The sequence below is a fragment of the Panthera tigris genome, chromosome B1 (assembly GCF_018350195.1).
Source record: "Panthera tigris isolate Pti1 chromosome B1, P.tigris_Pti1_mat1.1, whole genome shotgun sequence".
Classification (NCBI taxonomy): domain Eukaryota; kingdom Metazoa; phylum Chordata; class Mammalia; order Carnivora; family Felidae; genus Panthera; species Panthera tigris.
In genome coordinates, this window is record NC_056663.1 from 76,650,246 (window position 1) to 76,674,878 (window position 24,633).

At 33.9% G+C, this 24,633-nt stretch overlaps 1 protein-coding gene across 3 annotated transcripts in view; it reads left to right on the plus strand.

Moving 5' to 3' along the window:
* Nucleotides 1-24,633, plus strand: part of LRBA (LPS responsive beige-like anchor protein) — a 781,201-nt gene that overhangs the window by 608,896 nt on the left and 147,672 nt on the right. For all 3 annotated transcript variants that reach the window (XM_042983782.1, XM_042983784.1, XM_042983783.1), the window contains 2 exons: nucleotides 6,626-6,766; nucleotides 7,805-7,924. In XM_042983782.1, coding sequence (XP_042839716.1) covers nucleotides 6,626-6,766; nucleotides 7,805-7,924 — 261 coding nt within the window. The remainder of the gene's footprint in view (nucleotides 1-6,625; nucleotides 6,767-7,804; nucleotides 7,925-24,633) is intronic.

Below are 24,633 nucleotides of genomic sequence, written 5' to 3' on the forward strand. Positions count from 1 at the left end.
TTTGTTCACTTTTTTTCCTAAGCTTTTTTTGCCAGGCATCTTTCCATGTCCCCAACCAAAATATTCTTTTTTTAAATTCATTTGTGTAACCTTCTGCTAAAGTGATATCCACACACATTAGATAGGTAGGGGGATACAAATGTAAATAGCACTTTTTCAAAAGGATCTTTAGTCTAAGCCTCCCATGAAAGGGTTCTAATGGCTTTACAAATTCAGCACCAGCATTTTTGTCAACTCACATAACCCAGATCATTCTAGGATCTGCTAGTCAGTATAGTTAGAGTAAGTTCTAAATCTTGTCCTTGTCACTGTCTAGGTAACCAATCATTAGTAGTCATTTAACTTCTCTGACTCAGCTTTCTTGCCTATAAATTAGGAATGCTAATAGGTTTATATATTAAGGGGTTGTTGTGAATATGAGGTAATTTGTGTAAGATTCTTAGAACCTTCACTTATACCCAATAAATGGTAGCATTGTCATCAGATCGACTGGACCCTTAAGTCTGTATACCATATTTATTTCCTGTAATCTTATAAAACAAATCATTATTCTCTAATCAGAATGATTGTCTCTTATGATATCACATTTGCTGATAGTCCATCCTCTTTCATCCTCCGAATTTGAATTTTTTTTTGTTTAATCCATCCATGAATATGAGATACCTTTTACCTAATTAACAATCTTCAGTCCTTTAATCTGGCATTTTTATAACATATAACATTGGATTCCTATAACATTGAGTTCAACAATTTTGTTCTTTTTTCTTTGCTAGTTTTTAGCCCTTATTTTGCAATGGCCCTCTTTCAGTGTCTGTAGGCCTACCCTACTTCCAGGAAAAAATAAAATAATGTATAACCTGTCTTGCTCATGACCTCGTAAATGCTGTAAGGCAGGCTTTATGTGTAGTCATAGAATTAAAGGATGTTTCCAGTTTCCTAATCATACCAAATGAAGATGACATTGGCAGATGGCTTTAGGCCAGTCATCCAGATCCTAAGCAAGATCCTGAAAGTAGTTACGCTCTTTTGCCTCTCCTTCCTGAGCCCCTTTTCACTTTTAACATCTCTTCACCACTACCCTGTAACTACAAAATGTATTTTTTATGATATCCTATCCTTTAATGTTTCCAAAGGTCCTATTTCTGTGTCTTGTATGCCAGAACAATCTTTTACTTCTTCTTTAAATTTCTCTTCTGCTTCTTATCCCACATAGTATCTAATGATTTTCCAAAGAAGGCCTTACAGAAAGATGTAAAAAACTCTTTGAGACTTGGATTTTAAAAGGGGAATTTGTTAAGCAAATTTCTGCTTTGTTGAATTTGTGAAATTCCTTGCCAATTCCCTTTAACTTTCTTAGTAACTGTAATCATGGTCCAAGAGTTTGGAACTTCACTTCTGAAAGGTTGATATAAATTAGAAAAGTTAACATATAAATCTCAAAAGGAAGAAGGATTTATGTCAGTCATGGTGGTAATAACAGTTACAACAACATTCATAGCAGCTGTGCTTGTCAAGTACTTTCTTTGTGCCAGGATCTCTGCTAAGCACTTTACATAAATTATTAGCCTTTGTGTCAACTTGTTAAGTAAGTATCATATTTAAAAAATGGAAATGTAAGAAATTGGGAAATTTTTGAAATTAGGAAAAGCAATTTTTAATTAATACAACAGTTTTTAGATGGATAAAATGATCCAAAACTGGATTTTTGAGCACTGAATTTGTGTCTCCTAGATTTATGTTGGTTTTGAATTAGGTCACTCAAGATACTTCTTCATTTTTAAAACAGGGATATCTAGGTGCACTTGGGTGGCTCAGTTGGGTAAGTGTCAGACTTTGGCTCAGGTCATGATCTCACCGTTCATGGGTTTGAGTCCCCCATTGGGCTCTGTGCTGACAGCTCAGAGCCTGGAGCCTGCTTTGGATTCTGTCTCCTTTTTTCTTCCTCCCTCCCTCTTTCTCTTCCCCCGCCCCCCCGCTTGTTCTCTCTCTCTCTGTCTCTGTCTCTTTCTGTCTCTCTCTCTCTAAAAAATAAACAAACATTAACAAAAATTTTAAACAAGGGTATCTAGGGACATCTTGGTGGCTCAGTCAGCTGAGCATCCAGCTTTTGATTTCAGCTCAGGTCATGATCCCAGGGGTGTGGGATCAGGCCTAACTTCGGTGTGGAACCTGCCTATGATTCTCTCTCTCTCTCTCTCTCTCTCTCTCTCTCTCTCTCTCTCCCTCTCCCTCTCCCTCTCCCTCTCCCTCTCCCTCTCCCTCTCCCTCTCTCCCTCCCCTCTCTCTTTTTCTCTTTCTCTCCCTTTCTAGGCACATGCTCTCTCTCAAATAAAAACAAACAAAAAACAGGGATATCTAGCTCACATATGTACTGTAAGAATGTGTAATAATATCTCATAAACTGCAAAGTGTTAGCTAGAGGTATTTATAACCTCAGGTAACATTTCCTAAAATTTTTAAAAAGAAAAAAAACTTAGAATGTATCAACTCTAAAAAAGCCTTTTCTTTTTACAGTTAACTTTTACTAGTAATTAGATGAAAGTCTGTTATATGCTTTTGAAGGGGTCTATGAAACCAAAGCAGTTTATTTTTAATTGATGTAGTAGAAGATGATTGTAATTTGCTTGACATTTCATATGCTTTTCATAGTAACGTTTGGACGCCCTTTGGACTTCTGAAGAGTAGTTTTGCTTTTAGTTATTTTCTTGAGGTAGGATAATGTAGCTTATTGGGACTACTGTGTACTATTGGGCTTCTGACAGATAATGCACAGTGCCATATGTACCATTAGAAGATTATGATGTTTAATTACCTTTTTCCTAACAGACTCTGCTAATTTCATCAGGCTTGTTTAATAGCTTTTTTTCTTTAATATTATTCATCAAATAAACTGCAAAATAGTATTATAATGAATAACTTACTGTATGCCAGGCACTGAGCTGGGCATTTTACATGCAGTATTTTTGTTTCTCTACTAATTAGCAAGATTACTTCTCAAGAAAGGTAATAAAAAGATTTTTTTTTTAATTGTAATACTCTTAGGACACTTGATTTAGAAAGTTTTGTTTTGCATATCTTGCTCTGGAAGGGTTATTATTATTTCTCAAACAGAATACATACACTTGGGCAGCTGGGTAGCTCAGTCAGTTGAGTATCTGGCTCTTAATTTCGGGTCAGGTCATGATCCCAGGATGGTTGGATCGAGTCCTGCACCAGGCTCCATGCTGAGTATGGAGCCTGCTTGGGATTTTGTCTCCCTTTGCCCCTCTCCCCTGTTTGCACTCTCTTTCTCTAAAATTAAAAAAAAACGAGTTGTTAAAAAAATTACTTATCACTCTACCACAGTTGTCAATTTTGCTATTTGTGAGATTAGAATATCCTAAGAATAGTGATTTTTTTTCTATTTATACATTTTCAAGGGTTTTGGTGGGTTTTTTCTTTAATTTTTTCTTTTCCTATGTTAATCCAGATTCTTCTATTTTTTCCAAATGTAATGCTTCTGTTCGTAGTCCTCACAGTGTAATTTTTAAATTATTCTGTTTTATTTGAACCACTTTTTTATCTTGTTTTGGTGGAAGTGCTTTTTATTCTGTAGATTTAAAAATCTTATATAATTGTATTAGCTTTTTATAATTTTAAAAATTATTCTTCTATGTCCTAGGGCTATTTATTTTTACTTTGTTATGACCTTGAATTGCACCTCTCTAATCAATACCTATTTTTTATTGATTTTTTTCCAGGAAGTTATGACCATTTTAAATGACCAGTATTTTTGCTCTTCTTCCCTTAATCAATTTGCTGATGTAAAAAAATAACTCTGTCAAGCTTTTATAGTTAAACTGTACAAAGAGCTCCCTGTAGGAGATAGTGCTAGGCATCTTCTTGAATTGCCTTCCAATTGTTACTCTTAATATACTGTGTAAGTAAGAGGAGCCATCAGCATTTACTTTTAGTTCTTTTGCAGAGATGAATAAACATCTTGAAATGCTGATTTAGACAATGTTTTAAAAATGCTACGAAGCACTTTGGTGTATGACTGACTCTTGCTTAGTTAAATGTTTTGCAGCATTATAACGTAGTTGGATTCAGCTCATCTTTTAAAGCAGTTGTCAGAAAAATATGGGCCAGCATGGTAGAATGTATTAGCTCAATACATTGTCTCCATTTTATTATGAAGCTGCTGAGGAAGCTGTGATATACAGCACTGTCATTACAGATCTATTGTTAGGATGGTTCCACAGTCTTCTTTGCACTGCCATTAATTTATAGCAGTAAACAATATGTAGCCTTCCAACTGCAGCAAAGCAGAATCTTTTAATGAGGTGGATGTTATTACCACAATAAATCAGTGCTTTCGCGTAATGTATAATTCAATGTGTGTATTCCCACTGTAACTTCTCTGAGTAAGCTGATAGTGTATCATTGTCATTGCACAGCTCCACTGGTCTTTTTTTTTTTTTTTTTAACCTTCTTTTATTTGGGGACTTCTTTTTTATATGCTTACAAATAAATGTGGTATGTCTTGATAGCTGTCCTGTAGCAGGCTTCAGAAACCAACTGTAACAATAACAGCCAGAATCAATACTGTGGGTTCTACCTATATGGATCTCTGCACGATGCCATTTTTTTCTCAGATGCTGGTGAAATCAATCCTAATTGGTTTTAGCATTATATTCAAGAAACGTGATTCTATAACTATTGATTTTGGAGGTATACTCATTTGGAGAGTAATAAAAATAGCAGATAAAGTGAATACTTAATATGCTGCAGAACTATACAAAAAGAGCATTGATTCTATTTTTAATTCACATAATTTGTCTTCCAATGATTTTATTTCTTCTTTCTTTCCTTTTGCATGCCTCAGTCTTTGGGGACAACAACTAAAATACATTTAAAGGCATTCCAAATTGGTTTTGTAACAAAGATTTTTTGGAGTCACTTTCATTCTTAACTGGCATAAATGTAGTAAATCAGATTTAATTCTTCTGTACAGAAACTACTGCTTTAAAAGATGGCATTTTAAATTAGTGTACCATGATACTGATTTAAAATAGTAATCAATGAAAGATTTTTTGAAGATTTGCTTGTACAGTAAAAAATGACTTACAATATTGATTCAAACCAATCTATAGAAAGGACAGTGCTAAAGATAAATAGTTTTAAAAAATAGTTAACAATTAACATAAGATAGCCAAAATGATGAATTTAAAATGTTGCTTTAAATCACATGTTAACGTGAAAAGCAATTTAAAAACAAATTCAACTTTGCTTCATTTTTAACAGAATATTTCTGAATACGTCTGTTTTTAAACCCACATTTTTTATTTATTGCAGTTTAACACATATCCCCCATAAATAATAAGATAAATTTAAGTATTTTCTTCCTCTTATTAGTGAAGAGTGACTAACTCCTAAGTTTTCATTAAGTAACCTTATATATAGCTTTTTTTCAGTGAAATGGTAATTATATTTTAAATAAAGAATAGACATTTTCTAGAGATCAGAATGTCTTATGAAAATGAGTTATTACTTAAAGCAGTTGATTTTAACATTCTTTAAGCCATCAGACCCCTCTGAGAATCTTAATACCCTGTATGCCTTCCTTAAGAAAATGTGCATAATCACACAAAATTTTGCATAGTTTTTAATGGAGTTCGTGTATTCCCTAAGTAACAACAGCTACAGCAACAATACTGATACCAGCTAACGTTTATCAAGCTACTATCTTATGCCAAGCGATGTTCCAGGGGTTTTACAGGCTATTATTTCAATCAAACTTTACCCCAATTCTGGAAGATAATCTTAAAAGAAATAGTTAGCAATCATTGAATGTTGTCAGGCATGGTTTGTAGGACTTTACATGTGATTATTCATTTTCAAAACAACCTTCTGACTGGGTGCTATTACTATCCCAGTGAGGCCATGTTCTTCAACACTTTGCTATACTGCTTTTTGGCCCTCTGCTATAATGTATTATTTTTTGGTACAAGCTGGTACTCTGTCTTCTATTCTTTGAATGTTTGTATATATAATATATATACATATACATATATATATATTTTTTATATTTTAGGCAGGGATTTTTTATATTCTAAATTCTACTTTTATGTATACTAGTAGAAATTTCTAGATTTTCATTAATCCCTTTTCACTCAGTCGCTTCCTTACACTCCTCGTTCCCTTCCAGTTTTGTTTCATCTTCTTCTTAGAAGCTATTGTAAATTAATCCTCTAACATCAAGATTGTGTTTCTGGTTGTTGCTTCTAATTAACTAAATAGGATTTTATAGGTGCTTTCCAAAGTATTATATAGCTAATACTCACTTTATGTAATTGTCTTTATGAAAATGCTTGTTATGGGCTGATTAAAAACCTATATTCAACAGAAATTGGACTCATTGAGAAATGACCGGTTTCTTCTTTCACTTTTTTGTGTATGTTTAACCTGCATTGGAAAAAAAAATTCTATCCACTCTCTGTATATAACACAATGTTTTAGCTCCAATAGTGTATATATCTTTTAAAATTCACTTTCACACTGGCTAATAGGACAACACTTGAAGAAAGAAATAAAAGATGATTACATTTATGCATTCTTATTTTGTTTTTTCCTTCTCTATTGGCAGCCAGTAGGAGCTTTGAATCCAAAAAGAGCAGCATTCTTTGCAGAACGTTATGAATCGTGGGAAGATGATCAGGTTCCCAGGTTCCACTATGGTACTCATTACTCAACTGCAAGTTTCGTTCTTGCATGGCTGCTAAGAATAGTAAGTTCAGTTTGAGTAATAAACCATGAATACATAAATTCAGTGTTGTGAAGAATATGCAGTAATTAAAAGTCATCAGCATCTTTTTTGAATGCTAATTTTTTTTCAGTGATTAGATTTCTAATTATAAATATCTCTTTATCCCATTTGGTATGTATCTGATAACATTTTACAATAGAATAGCCTTGAAAATGTTTCACCTGGAACGATGTGAATTTTTTTTTCTTAAATTTGCCTCTTCAAATTGTCGATATCTCCTCAGACTCTAAATTGTAACATAGGTTATTTGAAATAGAGTCTATTAAAATAAGAGCTAAATAAGATTTTGTTAAGATAGACATACATTCATATGTTTCAGAAACTTCAGTTGCCCCAAATGGAATAAGGTATGTTTATAGATTATACCAAGGCTGCTGTGTATTGATAATATATTGGTTAAACAAGAAATGTTTCTGTAAAATTGAAAGGTGATTCATCTACTAGAAAGTAATTTCTTTGGGAAAGCATTAGCAGCACATCATTAATTAAAGCTTGTTAGAAGGGTAAGGCAGACATAAATCCTAGAAGTAATTTATAGTGCTTAGCTAATTTCAAGCAATTATCCACTAATATGTGTTTAAATGTTCTTTAACTAAGAGGAGGCTTTTAAATCTTCTAAACATTTTTCTTTTCTTAATCATAAATTAAATATTGAGCCATAACAATCAGAAAATTACATATTAGGCTATTCCCCTATATTATGAAGAAAATGCAATCTAATATATGTCTGAATTTTATTAATAAATTGTTCTTGGAAAAGAAGAGAATCTGAAAAATGTTGAAAATGCCAAAATTTGGAAATATTTTTTTTGTTCTGAAACAAAAATAATTTAAGTACATTAATGTAGTAATTTAGATAGAATTCCCATTCTATATCTAGTTTGTATATATCTGGTTAATGTCTATTAGTCATTACAGTATCTAAATATAATGATTTATAAAAACCATATTTGTATGCATGAGGAAACATACCGATTTTTTTAATTGCTTATTTTTTAGGAACCTTTCACAACTTATTTCCTAAATTTGCAAGGAGGGAAATTTGATCATGCAGATCGAACCTTTTCATCAGTTTCCAGAGCCTGGCGAAACTGTCAGCGTGATACATCTGATATTAAGGTACAGAAATGTTTCTTTTTTTTTCACCCAGAAATGTTTGATTTTACAGTTATTATTGTCAGTATGTTCCTTGTTGAATGAATGTTGACAATTTCTCTCCTAGCAGTGTAGCACTGTTTACTGAAGAGAAGCCTCAAAGCCTGAAGCTTTAATTAAATGACCAAGAACCACTGTATAGAATTTCTCTCTGCCTATCTCTCTCTTTTCTTTGTCTGTCACTACCTGCTGTATGTCTCCCTGTCTCTTTCTCTTTAGTTGTAGAATGGTTGTTTTTCTGCTTCCTTTAAGTATTTTTTTAAAGGAAAAATATAGTAGTATGAATGTAAGATAGCATGCTTAATGGCATTCCAGACTCAGTGAATAAAATTGATACAGTCAGTAAAATACTGTGAGAAGAATCTCAGCATTTTAATTTAATGTATTTTATTTCATTTCATTTCATTTTATTTTATAGATCTCATGTGTCTTTTCTTAAGGTAATCCTCTTTTACCTGCTACCCGTTCTAAATTCATACCTGCTTCTCTTTGGTATAAAACTGCACTATTAGTGAGGGGAAAGAAGAGTTCTGCTCCTATCTATATGTTCACTACTGGAAAAAATCAAAAACTTTGCACAGTAGCTAACATAATTCATACTAGATCTTTGTTTCTACCCTCAGAAATTACAGTATTTTACTTTCATAACATAATGTCTCTATCTGCTGGGTCAGATGCTGTTGAATATACTGAGATATGCCTATGGATGTAAACTCCTTATGGTCTCATAAAGAAATATGATTTATGTGTAACTATTTATACTATATGGAAGAAAATGATAGGCACCATATAAGAAATATTGGGGTTTAGAAGAGGAAAAGCTACATTACTAATGTTTAAACATGTTACTATAGAGTACTTTAAAAAATTAATATGATAATTATATATTTTAATATGATACTTTATAAAATGTATTCACACACTTTATCTTATAGTAGAGTATAACATTGCCTCTATCAAAGCTATTTTATTGAAGATTACATTATATGAAGGAATATTTTATTTGGGGAAATTGATAGGATTTTTTGATATTGCAAATAATGTACTCTGAAATTCTCTTGAAATTATATATCTTATTCTTTAAGAGTTATCAGTAGAGGAGCTCCTGGCTGGCTCAGTTGGTAGAGCAAGTGACTCTTGATCTGAGGCTTATGAGTTTAAGCCCCTCATTGGGCCCAGAGCTTACTTTAAAAAAAAAAAAAAAGAATCATCAGTAGATAATTTTGAAATGAGTAATTAGGGGGCGCCTGGGTGGCTCAATCGGTTAAGCGGCCGACTTCATCTGCCGACTTCACCTCAGGTCATGATCTCACGGTCCGTGAGTTCGAGCCCCGCGTCGGGCTCTGTGCTGACAGCTCAGAGCCTGGAGCCTGTTTCAGATTCTGTGTCTCCCTCTCTCTGACCCTCCCCCGTTCATGCTCTGTCTCTCTCTGTCCCAAAAATAAATAAATAAACGTTAAAAAAAAAAAAAAAGAAATGAGTAATTAGATAACAGTAAATGAGAATAGCTAATAGATTTAATAATTATTGTTGAGTTCTACTTCTGATCCCAAAGCTATTGAATTACTCATTTACCTCTTTTGAGAAGTAAGGGATATGGACACATGAAAATAGTGTTAAGCCTAATTTTTTTGTCAAATTGAAGACATGATTTTAAAAAAAAATTTGTTAATTCCTTCATTTATTAAGCATCTCATGACCAAGTTATAACCTCGTACTTGAATTTGGTACTTGAAATTTAAAAATAAAAGCATGAATTTGATTTTTTTTTCCTGCTCCATAATAAACAGACAGTGTGTATATCTTCAGCTTTCTACCCCCATGTACTAGACATTCCTGCTTAATGCTTTGTTGGACAGCAGGTACATCTGATAGATCCTTGTAGTTTTGACATCTCTTTTTCCCAAATCTCAGCCTTTCTCTGTCAAGATTCCTCGGTAAGCACAAGCCTAGTTCCATTTACCCAAACACTTGCCTTAAAATACCCTACCTGTAAAAAAAAATTTAAAACCCACACAATATAGCTGCAACTTTAAAACCAACAAACAAAAAATAAAACCCACATGAACTTGTTTACCTTTCTCTTTCCCAATTTTTCTTATTACTTCAAAAATAATTAAAAATCAAATTCATCTCACTTTCTTTTGAATGCCTCAGCAGACTTTAATAAAACAGCTCTAACTACTAGACAAATACTAGGATTTCAGTTCTTGCTATTGTACTAATTTCTGGCTTTCTGGCAGTGTTATATAAAGCATCTGTATGAAGAAGTAGAGTACAAAGTGAAGGGAAAAGTTAATTATTTTTTTTTAATTCCAAGTGTCAAGTTGATTTGGCTTGGTTAAAAGTAATAGTTTTATTCATAAATACTATTTCATTATGATCAGAGGCACAGAAATTTTCTTCAGGACTGTTTGCTAAAATGTACTTGTTCTTCTAACTAATATGCATATTCTCTTTTTTTTTTTTAAACCACAAAATATCTGTAGGGTAGATAGGATGTCCTATCTACCCCATTTTCTCTATTGATAATGAACTAATTTGGTCCCTACAACTTTTCAAATATTTTGAAGAGTATGTAATACATACACCATTGGAATGTGGAATGTGGAATCATATTAATTATAGTCTGATCTTTATTTGTATTGTTGTGTTGAATTTCTGAAAATACTAAGGAAAATGTTAAACAGTACAGAGAGAATAGTGAAACATGAGGCTGGGTAGTAAGAATCACTTTATTGAGTGTATTCTAAAGTATACCTTGCTTGATGAATATGATATCCATTTTCTAAAATGTTTTCATGACATTTTACAAAAATGAAGTGTTGTGGAGTGCTTGGCTGGCTCAGTCTATAGAGAATGCAACTCTTGATCTCGAGGTTATAAGTTCGAACCCTACATTAGATGTAGAAATTACTTAAAAAAAAATCTTCAGACACATATACACAAATGAAGTGTTGTGAGGTAGATAGAAGATTTATTTAATTATTTATTTTTAGGGAAAAATAACAACATGGTAACATTTCTACTACTTAACTCTTTTTGTGCCCTAGGGGAACTGTCACCTTAATATCTTAGAAACCCTATTTCTTGCATTCTGCTAATACTGAGAGAATAACTTACTAAAACATAAAGGTTATTCCTATGAAATAAAAGTAAAAATATGAATTCTTTTATTTCAGAGAAGAAAAAGACCTTATTAAACTTTACTAAAACAGCCTTTGATTTTTTTAGCATGATTTATCATTTTAAAATTCTGGGGATCATTTGTACTTTTGTGTATCATTGGTGGTTTCATTTCAGGTATGACCCTCAATGATGTTTTTCATTCTTACTGGATAAACTGTTAGATGTGTTGGTCAGTTCTTTAAGTAGGCTTACTATTAGTCAATAGAAACATAATGCAAGCCACAACTGCCAGCCACATGTATAATTTTAAGTTTTCTTGTAGTCACATTTTAAAAAGTGAACAGAACCATGTGAATGAAATTAATTTTAGTAATATGTTTAACATATATATCCAAAATATTGTTCTTTCAACATGTAATCAATATGAAATTATTAGATTAATGGCTACCATCTCAAGCCATGGATGCTTAGAACAATATTCCTGATGTTGTACTTCATGTAAATATTGATAGGTAGTAGCAATAATAGGAATTCTTGAGGATTGAAAAAGGAAGTGTTAAAATTGGGTTGGAGAATCTTCACTGTGATAAGTAACATTTTAAAATCCCCAACAGATTCTGTGTTTCAAGTTTTAAAAACTCACTTAAGTTTAGAAACTGAAGTGCAGAATAGATTACTGAATCATTATGGCCAAATTTTGTGAAGCAAATCACAGACTCATAAAGCTTGAATGAATTTCAGTAGGCAATCCACATCTGAATATTACACAGATATCTAAGTTTTTCTAGGTAGTTCATGTCACTGATTTTTCCCCTGGCTCTGAGGCTCCATACTTATTTCAGGTACCCTTATTGTCAGTCATTTAATGTAATGGGTAAGTACAATCTGACTTGCTCATCTTAAACTCTTTTCCTTCTCTTCTAAGGAATTATTAATAATTAGGATTGAAGAGTGGAAGAAGTCATAAATATTACCTAGGTTCATTATTTCAGAATGGAGGGCAGTAGTAGATGGATCTAAAATGAAGATTATTGGAGAACTGTACTTCTCCAGAGGCCTAGAATTTAGGACAGTAATACAGTACTAAAATAACCTGTGTTAAAATTTTAGAAAAATTGGAGTAAAAGGTTTGATGGAATCCTGAGGTAATATTTAATTTTAAACTTTTTATTTTAACTATATTTATGCTCTGTCAAAGCCCTGGTTGTGATACAGCAGCAAGTAAGACACAGCCATTGCCTTCAATGAACTTACTCATTAGAGGAGGTACTGATAGTAAAACAGTCCCTGCAGTTCAGTATAATTGAGGCTATGTGGGCTCATAGCATCTGAAATGAAGAGAAGGGAGAGGAAAGAGGAAATCGAAGACCTACCATGAAAGGCTGCATAAGCTTTGGTGAGGAGGTTGGAATTTATACTGGGGAAGTAAGGAGACATAGGAAGTATTGAAGCAGAGACGTGACACGAGCAGATTTTTGTGGTTTTAAGAGATCACTGTGGTTGGTGTTTGAATATGTATTATGCGATGAGCAAGAATGGAAACAATCAGTAAACTTTTAAAATAGAGGAGAGGCAGTGGAGGCTTGAATAAAGTAGTGGCAATGGTAGTAGAGAAATGTAGATGAATTTCATAATGTACTTAGAAGGTAAAAACTGTTGTGATTTGGTGATTGATTGATCCTGTAGACCAGAGAAAGAAATGAAATTTGACTAGGACATGTGTGTAGAGTACACAGAGAAGCAGGTTTAGTTAGGAAATAAATATCCAGCTCCCTGCCTTCAGGGAAAACGTCCTATGACAGCTGAACTAAAATCCTCGAAAACACACCTAAGTCAGCATTTATTGATTATTTATCACATGCAATACATACTAGGCAGCACTTGGAGTAAAAGGGTAAGACAATCAGTTCTTTATTTCACTTACCTTCGGATGAGAATGACAGGTATACATAAAACTATTTTTAAAAATTTCTTAATGTTTATTTATTTTTGAGAAAGAGTGTGAGTGAGGGAGGAGGAGCAGAGAGAGAGGGAGACACAGAATCCGAAGTAGGCTCAGGGTCTGAGCTGTCAGCACAGAGCCCGATATGGGGCCCGAACCCACAAACCATGAGATCATCTGAGCCGAAGTTGGATGCTTGCTGGACTGAGCCACCCAGGTGCCCCAACATAAAACTATTTTTAATACAAGTCAGACATTGATAAGTGGTGTCATAAGATATATACAAAATGAAATTAATTCTAACTGGGGAGGTGAAGGAGTGACTTCACAGAGCGTCTGGAGTTGTATCTTAAAGGATGCTAGAGAGTCTTAACTAACCTCCCAGATTTATGTCTCTAGCCTGTATGTTTCTCCTGACGTCTAAGTCCCTCCTCAATATCTCCCTTTGAATATATAAGATGTATCTCAAATTAACATGTTCAAAACCAAATTCCTCATCTTTACTCCTTTAAACCTGCCCTTCCCGCAGTCTTTGCCCTTCAAGTAACTGGTTTTCCAGTTGAGAGTAAAAGCTGAAGTCCTTACTGTGCAAGACTATGCCACCTACCCCTACCTTCCAAAATCCTATTAGTCTTGACCTCTTTTTGTACTGTTTGCTCCCTTGCTCACTCTGTTCTAACTAAGCACGCCCTCCAGGGTATTCTTCAAATATTCCAGTATCTTCCCAACTCATGGCCTTTGTTTTTATTCTTCCTTTTTCCTTAAAAATTCCTTCAGATAGATATCCTTAAGGATTTATTCCTTCACCCTTTTCAAGTCTTTGCTCAAATGTCACCTTTTTAAAAATGTTTGTTTATTTTGAGAGAGAGAGAGTGAGCATGTGTGAGCAGGGGAGGCACAGAGAAAGAGGGAGAGAGAGAATCCCAAGCAGGCTGTGTGCTGTCAGTGCAGAGCCTGATGTGGAGCTTGATCCCACAAACTGTGAGATCATGACCTAAGCCAAAATCAAGTAGGACGCTTAACCGACTGAGCCACCCAGGTGCCTCTCCGATGTCACCCTCTTAGTAAGATGTCACCTTCTCTGTCTTCTCCATTTAAAATTACATCCTGGGGCACCCAGGTGGTTCAGTCAGTTAAGCTCCGACTTCGGCTCAGGTTATGATCTTGTGGTTAGTGAGTTCAAGCCCTGCTTTGGGCTCTGTACTGACAGCTCATAGCCTGGAGCCTGCTTTGGATTCTGTGTCTCCCTCTCTCTCCCCTCCTTCCCAACTCATCCTCTGTCTCTCTCTGTCTCTCAAAAATAAATAAACATTAAAAAAATAAAATAAAATAAAATTACATCTCTCACACCAAGCCCTTTTATTCCCAATTTCATTTTTCTTCATATGACTCACCGTCTGACATACATCTATTTATTTGTTTATTATGTCTTATTTTGTTGGAACATTAGCTCCATGACAGCATGAATTGAACTGTTTTGCTCACTGGTTTTTTTCCCAGAGCTTAAAACAATTAAGTAGTTAAGAGGATGAATTCAAGGGATTGGGTTAAAAGTGATTCTCCAGGACGTGGAATTTGGTTGACTATAAGGATAGAAAGACAAAAACGTGTTTCTTTATTTTGTTTATTTATTCATTTGAAATATAGTTGACATACAATATTATATTAATTTCAGGTGTACAACATAATGCTTCAACATTTGTATAATTACAGAGTGATCACCATGATAAATCAAGCTACCATCTGTCACCATACAAAATTATATTATTAACTATATTCCCCATGCTGTATAGTACATCTCTGTGACTTATTTATTGTATAACTGGAAGTTTGTTCCTTTTTTTAAAGATACTGTTTTTAAATAATCTCTACACACATCATTGGGCTTGAACCCACATTACTGAGATCAAGAGTCTCATGCTCTACTGACTAAGCCAGCCAAGTGCCCTGGAAGTTTGTTCATTTTAATCACTTTTACCTATTTCACCCAGCTTCCCACCACTGTCTCCTCTGGCAACCACTAGATTGTCCTCTGTGTCTGTGAGCCTATTTCCGTTTTTTCTGTTTGTTCATTTGTTTGTAGATTTTACATATAAGTGAAACGATACGGTATTTGTCTTTCTCCATCTGACCTATTTCATGTAGCATAATACCATCTAGATCCTTCCATGTTGTAACAAATAGTAAGATTTCATTCTTTTTTTATGGTTGAGTAATATTCTTTCCATCTACCTATCTATGCACACACACACACACACACACACACACACACACACACACACACACACATTTTCTTCATTCATTCATTCATCTATTCTTGGCCCTTTAGGTTGCTTCTGTATCTTGGCTCTTGTAAATAATGCTGCAGGAAACATAGGCCTGTATATATCTTTTTGGATTAGTGTTTTTGTTTTGCTTGGATAAATGCCCAGAAGTGGACTTGCTGGATTGTGTTGTTCTATTTTTAATCTTTTGAGGAACCTCCATACTGTTTTTCAAAGTGGCTGTGCCATTTTGCGTTTCCGTCAACAGTGCATGGGGGTCCCCTTTTCTCCATATCCTTGCCAACACTTGTTATTTCTTACTTTTTGATTTTACCCATTCCACTGTGTGGTCCACTGTGTGATGTGTGGTCATACCTCATTGTGGAAGAGTTTGTATTTCCCTGATGATAGGTGATGTTCAGCATCTTTTTGTGTGTCTCTTGACCATATGCCTCAAGAGGATTCTTTAGATCAGGTGTCTTCATAAATGATGCTATGAATTACAGTGAAGCAGGCTTATAGAGCAAATGTCTGAATTCAAGTTTTGACATGTTAATATATTTCCACAATAACAAGGATAATATCACCTATTGAAAATCCAAACCTAAGTTTCAGAAATGTCTCATAGGCATGTAGGGTAAGAAAGAATAATGGGTGATACTTATCATGAACTCCAAAAGAGTTGTCTATTCCTTTTTGTCCACTTCCTCACAGTTTTCCATTATCTCCTGAGCCTACTCAAATCAAACTTTCTTCTGCACTACTTTTGAAATCAGTCTTGTCAGAGGCATTGATGAACAGCTTCTGTGCTGTCAAATGCACATACTCAGTTCTCATTGTACTTGATCTCCCACCATTATTGACAAAATTAATTGATCCTCTTTATGGGAGGTGGGGAGAGGAGTAACCTTTTCTTTACCTGGTGTCTGGAATAAGGAGCCACCTTTTCCTGGCTATCTTCTTACCATTTATTTTTTTCAGTCTCTTTTACTGGATTATCTTGTTGTCATACCCTAAATTATTAGAGTACCTTAGGGCTCAAGTTTTAGATCTCTTCTGTATGAGTACTTTTTCCCTAGGTGATTGCACCTTATCTCATGGCTCTCCCCCAAATTCTAGATTTATATATCTAGCTCCTTTTGAACTAGATATATATTCATAGGTATTTTAAACTGGACATGTCCAATATCAAACTCTTTATTCTCCTGTTACTCTCCTCCCCACCCAAAGAAACCATCTTGCCTTTCCCCCAGTTTTTGCCAGCACCATTTACCAGTTTGCTCAGGCCTTTAGGAAGCTTAGAATCTTTGATTCATCCCGTTCACTCACACCCTATTGCCCATTCTTTCAGCCTCCAAAATATATTCAGAATCTGACCAGTTATCACCATATCTATCACTAGGCCCTAGCCCAAGTGGCCATAATTTCTCACTTCACCTGTTCCCCATGTTTCTCTACACAGCAGCAAGAATAATACTTTTATATTATAAATCAGATCATATTCCTGTGCTCAGATCTCCAATGACTGCTCCTCTAGCTTAGAACCAAATTCAAGTTCTTACTCTCGCCACTGAGGTCCTCTCTGGTTATCGGGTTGCCTGACTGTTCTCTCTTACTCTACTGTACCCTCACTTGCCTTCGTTGTTGTTCCTCTTGAGAAATGCCAAGTCCACTCCTGCATATGATGTTCCATCTGCCTGAACCACTTTCCCCCGAGATACTTACTTTGCTTGTTTTGTCATTTTATTCAGATTTCTATAAAAAGGTCACCTCCTCAGAGTGGGCTTCTCTGAACACCCTTTCTAAAATAATACCACGTCACCTCTCATCATTCTGTATTCCCTTATCTTGTTTTATTTTTTTTACGTAGTACTTATCACCATTTGGTGTGATACATATGTATTAGTTTGTTTATGTCTCCATCACTAGAGCTTTATAAAGGCAGGGACTTTTTGTATTGGCTACCTTGAGATCTCAGCATTTTGAACAGTGCCTTGCATTTAGTTAGAAATCAGGAAATACTGGTTGAATGAATGAATAGATTGTAAAATGTCAACTAAAAAAGAATTGGTGGAAGAGCCTGGCAGAAACTGAGAGGTCATTTGTGGATAAAGAGGAGAGTGTATGGCCATCCTGGCTAGAAGGGAACAGCAAAACCTAGGTAGATATGTACTTCACATAGAATGGGGTTACAAATACTTCATATTTTAGGAAGGGCTTTTCTGTCCTCAAGAGAACTGATAGCTGAATGTCATTTGCTGGCCAAGAGGTAGGAATGGTTCAGTTTTCTACATTTTAACAATTAAGACAGATTGAGTTGTTACTGTTATAGCTTTCAAAAGAAGTCTATTTGGACATCCTGTCACTGGTCATATCTTGGATATTGAATTTAAAAGCCTATATTATAATGTATTGTATGTTATTAGTAATGAATGTAAAATTTGTATTAACTTAAAAAATGAGTAGGGTCAATACCGCATATTCTGTACTTAAAATTAAGTAGAGAGAATGCAATTAAATTCTAAGAGATTATAAATAATATTTTTTCAACCCCTGGGCTAAATAATATTTTTAAATAAATGACTATCAATAATATTACATGAATGAGTTTTAGCTTTAAGAATTAGCTCTCAAAAGTTTTGAGTATACATATGTTTGTTAAATAATGGAGGCGATCAAAATGGAGATGATAGAATAGTTTTATTTGTGTCGTGTGAGATTGTAAAACATGAGACCTTTGACTTATCCTCTACTGCCTCAGAAATCCCAGGAGTCTGTAATCTGAAGATAAGTTAGGTTCCTTTTTTCTCCCATCAGCATGCCTTCTACCACAATACATTCCATGGATGCTGATGGCATCAGTGTTAGAGCCATTTATGAGAAAGTGCTTAAGTATAGCTAATCGAACACAATCACTGGAAATGTATTTCTTGATGCATTTGTTTTTTTTTAAGCTTAAACTTTGATTATGTAGTGGTTTTAGTTTCTTAGTTAAAATATTTTCATTATGTATTCTTCCTGTTTTCAGACATATTTTTAAACAATTCAGAGTTTTTTTAAAGCTAAAATAAAATAAAATTAAAATCTTACCTTTCCATACATCCTTTGCACACTTCTGGTGTATGTCCTCCCTTCCCCCACTGCCTGCCTTCTCTCTCTCTTTCTTTTGTATTTTTCCATCAGTCTCTCTCTTTCACACTCACATCCACATTAGAGTTAGCTAAAGTTTTCTCACCTCTCTCTTAGCAATGTAAAACATTTACACTCTAATGGAACTACCTATTCGTTCTTGTTTATATATACAACTTATGCACAACTTTCAGCTTTGTTCATTTAACCACATCTCTGTAACCCTTTTCTTCTTCATGTGTCAGTTGGTTAAATGATGTATCTATGCACTAATTTTTTTAGCACTGAACTTTGTACTCTTTTGTCTACAATGAACTATTATTTTGGTCTTTGATAAAAATCACTTGAAACACTGAATATTTTTCTTATGCTACTTATGTACTAAGCAGAAAAAAAAAACTTTTAAAAGGCACTTAGAAAATTCTTCCTGAATTATAAAAATGTACACACATCAGCTGTGATTTGCTTTTTGACTGGTGATCTTATGATATTTTTATTCAATTAAAAATGTGGGCTGTACATTAATATGTTCATAGACACTGATATTAACTGTTCTCTCCCATACTCATAGCTGTATGCATATATTTATGTATTTTACAACTTACTCTAGAAAGGATTTAAGGTGGGCATTTTATTTATGGCAGTTACACCTTGCATGTTGTTTGCATTATTAATGTTCATTATCTCTTCTCAAATTACGATTTCCTTGAAGATAGGGCCTAGAACAGCAAATGGCTCAGTTAAGATGTCCAGTTCAAATATAGAAGTGTTAAACGTGTTGAAAGCAGAAGAAAACTAAAATATCCAGGGTCTTCATAAAGTGAGCCATGTTAAGCTCTACAGTGATTGCTAATAAAAAATAACTATATTTGTTTTAAATATGATATTTAGTGGGAATTATTAAGTCTCAAATATTTTTGTGGACATATTTTTATAAGTAAATTTTTTAAAATGCCCTTAGAATTATATTAAATGCTTTTATGAATGGGCATAATTCAGCGAATGACCTGTTTGCTTCCAAAGTCAGTCAAGTTGAGTCTCTAATTTTGGATTTTTATCATGGGTCATGTTAATAACAATAATAGTAATAGTAATAATAATATCTTATGTGTATATAAAATTTTGTGTTGTTAGCCTGATAGCAACCCTGTGTTTTAAAAATGACAATTCACGTGAATAAGGGTTAGGTCAGAAGAAAAATTCATTTAAGGGCATGTGACCAGTAATTTGAGTAGATAAGACTCAAATGCAGTTATTTTTCTCTACTGTATTAGATTGGTATAGATTATCTATTATTTATTGGTTTGTAATCCATGATTTTTCTTTATTTAAGTGCTTTTGAAATGACAGTTTTATAATACCTAAAACCACATGATATTTATTAGATTTGTCTAGAAGGATTATAGATTATTTTTCCTTCTCCAGTTTTAAAAATTGCTATTATGTTTCTTTTGTTAAAGGAAAAAATAGCATTTTATCTACCAAATAAAAAGAAACTAAATTTAAACATTAATTTGAAAACTTACTGATATACAGTCCATTTAAAATGACTTATAGGTACAGTTCAACTCTAATCAATTTTTTAAAAAGGTTTTTCTCATTTGTGGGCTAAGAAAATAAATATTTGAATGTTAAAATGTCTCAGAACATGTTCATTATTTTTTCCATAACATGTTGTTCACTAATTCTTTTATTTACTAATAAAGCTTATTTGGATTTTTTTTTCCTTCATAAAATATATCATGTTCCCAATGATGAAAAGCCAAAATTTTGCCTTCAACATCATTTTTTACTGTCAGTGTCCCCAAAGCACATGTTACCTTGCTATTATTCTTATATTTGAGTTGTCAGGATTTTATAATTTAGTAAGAATAGAATAAAAATTTAACTTTAGCTCCAAAGTAGCATCTTTTGTTTTGTTTTTAGTTTGATTTTCTTGTTTCTTTGGGTTAATAGATCAGTATTTTCTAGGTTACCCAGGTATTATAGAAGTGATGGGTTTAGTTGAATGGACGGAATTGATGTCTATTAGGAGAATCATACAACCTCACTGCAGAGGCTGTATCAGTGGGGATCATATCCTAATAAAGAAAACTGAAGCATATGTGTGGTCACAACCAATGCTTGTCATTATGCCATGAAAGCCTTAGGATTGGTGATCAAAGCAATGGGCTTATCCTGAACTGTGGTATAACCTCTGGTTGAACCTTTCAAGTTTTTATTTTAGGAGATGATAAAGTATATTTTGACCATGTTACCTGCCTCTATGACCCATCTGCCTAATTAAAAGAAAGGGATTAAAATTATTGTCAGCAAGTCAGAAGAAAATGTGAATTATAAGTATCTCTGTCTTCTGTCTGTGTTTTTTGCTTCTCATTTGCCGCTGGTGTTAGAAAGAATTCCTGAGCATATGTTTTTTATCCAGGGCAGAATGTTCTGTTCTGATGAATATAAAACATACTTCACTTTGTAAATGTACATTAGAAGTATTAGACATAATCTTTGACTCTGTTACTAAATATCGTCTGTCAAAGGAGATAATTTGAATTTAATGTTTGGTATTGAAGTATGGTTCTTAGGAAGATACTTTTAGGATTAAGATGGAATTCTGCAACGTATACGTGAATGTCACTATATCCATAGTAAATTTTAGGCATTATATGTACTTTTTTGTCAAGTGTTGTTTGTATCTCAGTTGAGTTCAGTGTATTTGTTTTATAGTAAGAGGGTATTCAACTCCTATCAACTGATTTATTTATGCAGATTTTCTTTTAATGAGGTTGTAACATGTTTTAAGTGTATACGGTCCCTTCTTTACTCAACTTAATTGTGCTTACTTGATTATGTCCTTGATATTACATGTAGATTCTTTGTAATCTTTCTCTTCACTGTTAATTTCTTAGAAACATTTATATCATTTTAAATTCATGTTCATTTTTAAAATTTCCTAATGGAAAATTTTTTTCTTATGAAGAAAAAGCTGAAATTCATAGCCTGGCATTCAGGGCTTTCCACAGTTTGACCCTACCTATATCTCCAGTTTCATCTGCCACTACATGTATACAGTCCTCTCTAAACCAATTAAATTGTTCTTCATTGATCATTGGAAACAAATGATAGGCACATTTCAATCTCTGTATTCCCCTTCTCAGGACTATTCTCATCTTTCTTCTCTGATTATTTATTTTAAATACCATTTTCAATCATTCATTCAACAGAGTTTTTCTGAATGCCTAATATGGGTTACACACTGTGCCTAGGCTGTGGAGGTTTAATGCTGAACAAGATAGATAGTCTTCAATCTCATGGAACCTTCAATTTAAAGGGAGATAGAAGCAGACAATTACAGTACCGTTTGATGAACACTGTATTAGGGAAATACAATGTATTATGCTCTTTCCCTAAAGGTTTCTCTGTCCACCCCAACATTTATGCATCATTTTCTTTTTTTGAATTTCTGGAGTGCTGTTTGTTCCTACAACCAGTTTCCTCCCAATAAATGTATCCTTTCACTCTTATTTAGAAATTTAGATAATCATGTCTCTATATCCCAGATTTTAACACAGTTTTCTGCAAAGAACAAAAAGTAAATGAATACTTCTTTGTGATAATGTGTTCTATTACCCTTCAGAAGCCTACCTAAGGCTTAATAAAATAATGAAATAAGAGGAACTTCTTTAATGTTTTATTCTTTAATATTTTTAATTTTTCAAATATTTTAGCTTATATTTTCTTATTCATATATAATTAACATCCACTGTTATATTAGTTTCAGGTGTACAATATAATGATTCAACAGTTCTATACATTATGAAGTTTTATTCTTTTAATGAAAGTAGCATTTACATTATATTTCTTCCCGTACTGCATTCTTCCTACCATTTTGCCTCCTTAGAAATAATTATCACTGAGAAAAAAAGAATTATCATTGAATATATTGATATCTTTTTATGATTGGAGCATATATAATTCATAATTACCAACTACTCAAGTGTATAAGAAATGTCCCAATATGAATTCACATCTTCTTCATATTAGGCTAGTGGGAAATTCATTCACAGTCATTAGAGAGTAGAGCAGGGACCTCTTATTCCAGGCTTATGTGATACCTAGAAAAGTGGCCCTCACATCTTCTGTCCATCTTATTCATTGGTTGTATCCTCATGGTCTTTTGGAAGCAGGCAGCTCTGTTTGGGTTAAGAAATACTCGCTGATTACAAAGACCCTGGTGCCAAGGGACTAGCTTTCCTAAGTGCACCATCATGAGCCTACCATGTTGGGCAGTTGGGCAGATTGTATGTACTGGCACTTGACTGAAGGAAGGAATAGGAGCTGAAATCCAGCCAGTAGCATACTTACCAAACTAAGTACCCTTTTGCTCCATTAGTCTAGAAGGGTTACCTTTTTCTAATCCATAAATAGGTACTATATGAGCAGGCAATGACCCTGATCACCGCTTGCTATCCCCTGGGTTTTAGCTTAACCTCTTCATCCCCACCTCTCCCAAAAGCCGATTATATATAGATTTTGAGAAATATGTTTCTCTAATCTTGGGGACAACCTCCCTCTTCTTTAGCTTCTATCTTTAAAAATACTAACTTTTGAGGGGCGCCTGGGTGGCTCAGTTGATTGAGCATCCGACTTCGGCTCAGGTCATGATCTCACAGTTCGTGAGTTCAAGCCCCACGTCGGGCTCTGTGCTGACAGCTCAGAGCCTGGAGCCTGCTTCCGATTCTGTGTCTCCCTCTCTCTCTGCCCCTCCCCTGCTCATGCTCTCTCTCTCTCTCTCTCTCTCTCTGTCTCAAAAATAAATAAAACATTTAAAAAAATACTAACTTTTGAAACTGCTTCTTCTGGACACCTTACATAATTGGTTCTGTTTGCTTAGACTTGCACAAAAGACAGAAAAAAGGGTGTCTTCAAGAGGCTTCTGCTGTAGACCCTGCAAATGTCCTGGAACTATATGACTACTCTTTTGAAATTGGAGAGGTTTGGGTTGAGAGGTAAAAAATAGAGATTTAATTCATATCTCACTAAAAAGTGAAATATTAAGCTTAATTTTTAATAAATGTTTAATTTTGAAATATTTTTATAATGCCCACTGTATAACATTTACAGGATATCCTTAGAAGGAAGTCACAAATAAAATCTATGGTAATTAAATGGAAATTGATGACTTACTACTTTCTTGCCAGCATAATAGACAGTATAGATCTGAAAGTTTACAATTGTGCACTAAAGACTTCAAAAGTATAAAGTTGCTTTGTTTATATCTTTCATTAAAAATTTATTTTGGGGGGCACCTGGGTGGCTCAGTCCGTGAAGTGCCCAACTCTTGATTTTGGCACAGTTCATGATCTCCTTATTCGTGAGTTCAAGCCCTGCATTGGGCTCCTTGCTGACAGTGCGGAGCCTACTTTAGATTCATTCTCTCTGCCTCTCTCTTTCTCTCTCTCTCTCTCTCTGCCCCTCCCACACACGCTTGCTCACACGTGCTTTCTCTTTCTCTCCCCCCTTCAAAATAAAATAAAACTTTAAAAATTATTTCATTTTTGTTTTATGTGCATTTTTTCTCTATTAAATTAAGTGAATTTATATGTAAGGCAAGCTGTTAGTATTAAAGCAACAAAATAATTTAAATTCATAATAAATTTATGTGTTTAAATACAGTGAGCTGGGAACAAACTATATTTCTGTTAATTGAATTTAGAACTTGTAAAAGAACGAGAAAGGGCATTTCTATTTTGAGCAAGTATGTCTTTGTCAATTTGTTCAGCAACTTGAATAAAATGACACATGTGGAAGATAGAGAAAAATATACAAAATCATAAGAATTTTTGTGCCATACATAGGAAGATTTGAAGACTTTCTTTGTATGAAAATTGTTATGAAGTATCACCCTGTTTGATTTCTGCTTCCTAGATGTGGTCTTGAAAAAGAGGATACTTTTTATGTATTTTTACTATGCAGTGTATATCTTTCATTTATAATAAAAATGACTGCTCTCCCAAATTTTAAAACTTGGGAGAAACCTAGTATCTAAAATTCAGCCATTGTCATTGTTTTGAATCTAGGAAAATTATCACACATGAGCAGAGTCAGTATAACAGGCAAAAGAAAGGCAACATCTTCTAATCAGGAGAACCTTGGGGTAAGGATGGGGGCAGGCAGATGTTATTGAAATTAAAAGAATTTGTATATAATTAGGC